The 4,042-nt window shown below is 43.3% G+C and overlaps 2 protein-coding genes across 2 annotated transcripts in view; one reads left to right on the top strand and one right to left on the bottom strand.

Moving 5' to 3' along the window:
- rbm42 (RNA binding motif protein 42) overlaps positions 1-1,030 on the bottom strand; it is a gene marked incomplete at its 3' end in the record, with an annotated part of 7,318 nt that extends 6,288 nt beyond the window's left edge. Inside the window, 1 exon segment of the mRNA XM_024268121.1 lies at positions 902-1,030.
- The window catches only part of preb (prolactin regulatory element binding), a 9,067-nt gene continuing 6,002 nt past the window's right edge, over positions 978-4,042 (top strand). The window contains exons 1-3 of the mRNA XM_024268120.2: positions 978-1,118; positions 1,313-1,465; positions 2,369-2,564. Of these exons, the coding sequence (XP_024123888.1) occupies positions 1,331-1,465; positions 2,369-2,564 (331 nt within the window). The 5' untranslated portion in view covers positions 978-1,118; positions 1,313-1,330. The remainder of the gene's footprint in view (positions 1,119-1,312; positions 1,466-2,368; positions 2,565-4,042) is intronic.

The raw sequence follows: 4,042 nt of genomic DNA, 5'->3' as shown, positions 1-4,042 counted from the left end.
GGAAATCAAGGACATTTTTAAAATAAAGTACTAAGAGATACCTATTACCTGTGTTGGTGAAAGTGTCATTTTTTATGTAAACACTGTGTGATGATATATGGGCAGACACCATCCATCAGTTGCACAAATTGAGATCTGTTTGTCAACAAAACCCATAATCCACTAGGGCTGCCAAAAACGATTAGTTTGTCTGTCGATCAATCACAGGTTATTTTTTCCGATTAGACTAATCGGGTCATGCGCAAAGTGGATGTAAAGCACACATCCTAACCATCACATTCTTTGAACTAACTAAAAACTAGACATATAGCATTACTTGTGACAATGCTGAATGTGGCTACTGAAACGCTAGAGCTGATAGCTGAGAATGCTGAAACTGATAGCTAGCAAAAATGATGAAGTTGATAGCTGAAAATGCTGAAACTGAAACCTTACTAAAATATTAGCTAAATGCCAACTTAGCAAAAAAAAAATAATAATAATAATAGAAAAAAAGTTTAATTTTACCAAAACAGCTAGCATACTGTTAAAATATTAGCTAAACTCCAAATTAGCCTAAGAAATGGAAAAAATGTCTAAATTAGCCAAAACAGCTATCACATTGCTACAATATTTGCCAAACTCCAAATTATCCATCTTCTAAGAGAAATCAGCAGTAAATATTGTAAAACATAAAAAGAGCACATAAAAATAAGCATTGGTTACATATATCACTGAGCTAGAAAACAAAAAAAGAAGATGGAGAGTCAGTCTGTGAGACAAACTGATCCACTTTAAAGAAGAAGAAACTCGATATGGCAATTATAACACGGGAAAGATTCATTATTTACCTAAATATGCTCATTTACATAAAATATGCTTGATTAAAATGGGTTTTCTCAGTCTCTGATTTTTACAGTACCGGTCAGTGTCGGTAGGGGGCGATCGTTCACCGTCAGGTGGAGTACTTCCGTTACTTCCGCCAGAGAAGAAGAAATCTGCTGTCGTGTTGGTGGGAGGAGCCTCGGACGGCTTAGCTTCACTTATCGCCGAACTTCACCGGCGAAACTCACAGCTTCCACGGCCGAAACCGAGCTGAGGAGAGGCGGACCGACACTGCCGGGAGCAGCGGCACACAGGTGCGCTAACGGACCCAACGGAGACCCATGCGGCGTCCTGTCAGAACCGAGCCGGAGTTTGGAGCGAGGCCCGTCCCGTTCCGCTCTAAACTCCGGCGCGCGTGATAGCAAAAGCTGTAGAACTGACTGAGACTACAGCTGTGTCGGGAAGACTTTGGATCTGTGTCTAATGTGGGGAAAACATTTCCCTCCAGGTGGTGCTGAGGAGCGTCATGGGGAAGAGAAAGATTCCGGACCTGTACAGGTCACCGTTCCCGCTGTACGCGGTCAAAGTGGACCCGTCCACCGGGCTGCTGATCACAGCTGGAGGAGGAGGCGCCTCCAAGACGGGTATCAAGAACGCAGTGGTAAGAACATCCCAGTCCACCTGCAGGACACCCCAGTGAACCTGTAGGACCCCCTAGTCCACCTGCAGGAACCCCCAGTGAACCTGTAGGACCCCCTAGTCCACCTGCAGCAACCCCCAGCCCACTTACAGCTCTTCACGGCTGTAGGAGGAGTTTCCCGGATGTGAATATGTTGGTCTGATAAATAGATTCTTGACCATGAAGCCTGTTGTCTTTCTCTCAAACCCTTTAATTACTAACAGTAATTGGATCATTCCAAATGGACAGAAGTGGATCAGTCTTAGAACAGAGCCAGAGACAGTTGTTGGTACTGACCCAAACATCCAGTGAGCAGAAAGATGGCTCACCTGACATGAAAAGCTGAAGCTGAGTGTATGGAGAGAAAATAGTCTCACAGTATGTTTGTGTAATTTTTGATTTGTAACTTATGCAATACATGTTGTGCACAAGTGTGTGCACTTGCAGTTGTGTATTCACATTTACACGCTCATATCAAAAACTTAAAAATAAGTAGAATTTACACACTTACAACTGGAAATTATAAAACACAAAACTAACTAAATACAAACATGTCTCGCAGATGTATAGCTTTAAAGTCACCCATGACATTTCTTTTTATTTAAAAAAATGTTCTTATTAGTGTTTTAATTATGATTATGAAGTTTTAACCAAAATCTCGCTACCTAAAATGTCTTAAAAAGATATTTTTCATGTTGATCCGAAGCCTCCATCTCCAAAATCTCCTCTGAGATGTATTGTATTAATCGGGGAATGTATTATATTAGTTACAAATCAAGAATCACACACACATCCTGTGAGACTATTTTCTCTCCATATGAAGGTGACTCGGTGTGGTTCTGCTGAATCTGTTTTAGGAATATCCCTGGATGCTTTGTGTTTCAGCACTTCCTGGACCTCCAGCTGGATGGGGAACAACAGTACAGTGCCACGCTGCTCCACGCTCATGACACGGACACGCGCGCCACCATGAACATGGCTGTGGGCGATGGTGTTGTTGCTGCTGGGCAGGATGGGACCTGCAGCCTCATGACCTTCAAACTCTGCTCTCCAAAGGAAAGAAAAGCTCCTCAGAGTGAAGGTGAGGCTTTCTGCTGAGTGGAGCTGAAACTGAACGAGTGAAGAAGCCTCAAACATTTCATGATGGAGGCTGGTGTTTTCTGTGGGACCGGTTCTCTGCAGAAGCTGCAGGTGTAGCTACGAGAGTTTCTACAACTGTTTTCAGGCTCTGTATAAAATGCTTGACCATTGAGTAAGCATCAAAAGTTTTACCAGCTGAACATTGACCAATCAGGGACTCTGATGTGGTAGTGATGTATGGATGCCATCCTTTTCTAAACATGAAACAACCAACCGTTTGAAATTCCTCTTGTGCATACCCCGACAGAAACCCCATTAACTATAGATGTAATCCTCCTCCCTCCCATGAGACCTACGTGAAACCATTAGTTGTCAGCTGCCCTACAGTTACCTGTAGCTCCATCCAAACTCTTACTGGCTTGTCAGACCAAACATTTAAAGTCCAGATTTGATGCCTTCTTCCTTTAAAAGGGGGACCAGTGGTTCAAGGTCCTGATGCAAAAAATAAAAGTCCAATGGAAAAGCTCGACACCGATACTATAAGGAAATGGTTCTAGTGAAGTTCTGAACTGGAAGTAAGTTTCCCTCTGAAACTATGTAAACACTAGGGATGTAACGCTTCAGTCAAGCCACGATTTGATTCGGTTCACAGTTTTAAAGTCATGATTTCATTTTTTTTTCCCCAACACAATGAATTAAAGATATCTTAAGGCCAAATGTGTATTTTTTTCCCCCTCACATACAACGGTCTGTTCTTCTACCAACAGAAAGGATTCAATACAAATAAACCTTTATCCATAATACTGAAATGATCACAAATTCTTTCATACTCGGTTCATGTTGTGCTCCAGGTGACGGACCGCTCCGCACCCACGCACGCTCATTGCAATCCCCCAGCTGCTGAGCGCGCGCTCAATGTTTAACCCGGTTTAACATTTTCACACATAATTCCAGCAGCATCCGCTTCAAAGCCCGGAAGTGGCAAACATGATCATGAGAGAGAAATGAATCATTGCGGTTTGAGCCCGGATGTATTAATATGACACCCAGAGACATTAAAGGAACAGAGTCGTGAAAACAAAACAGCCTGGAGCAAGATTTGGGGGATTTTCACTGCTTTGACTTTTTGCTCTGAGGTTCTCTCTATTGTAGGTGGTGGAGGAGCGCTAATGAATAATAAAAATACAATAAGAAGATTCTCCTCCCTGCTGTTACCTATGTGAGCGCACGTTCATAAACCCGCGTAGAGCGCGTTCCTGAACGCACCACACAGCCGATGTGTAAGCGCTTGAACCGGGTTGAACATTCAGAACACTCAGTGCGTTCTCCATTTGTGACTAGAGCTTGTGACACGACTTAAAAACTTGCGTAGCAACGCGCGCTAATGCGTGGAGGCCAGGAATTCTGGTGTGCGCGTTTGCATTGACTTTTCATTGAAAGAGTCCGCTTGATTGCGCGGCCGTGTGTAAGCACACACAC

This window comes from Oryzias melastigma, linkage group LG16, assembly GCF_002922805.2.
Source record: "Oryzias melastigma strain HK-1 linkage group LG16, ASM292280v2, whole genome shotgun sequence".
Classification (NCBI taxonomy): domain Eukaryota; kingdom Metazoa; phylum Chordata; class Actinopteri; order Beloniformes; family Adrianichthyidae; genus Oryzias; species Oryzias melastigma.
The sequence above is the reverse complement of the archived record's forward strand: the minus strand, read 5'-3'. Positions and strand labels throughout refer to the sequence as shown.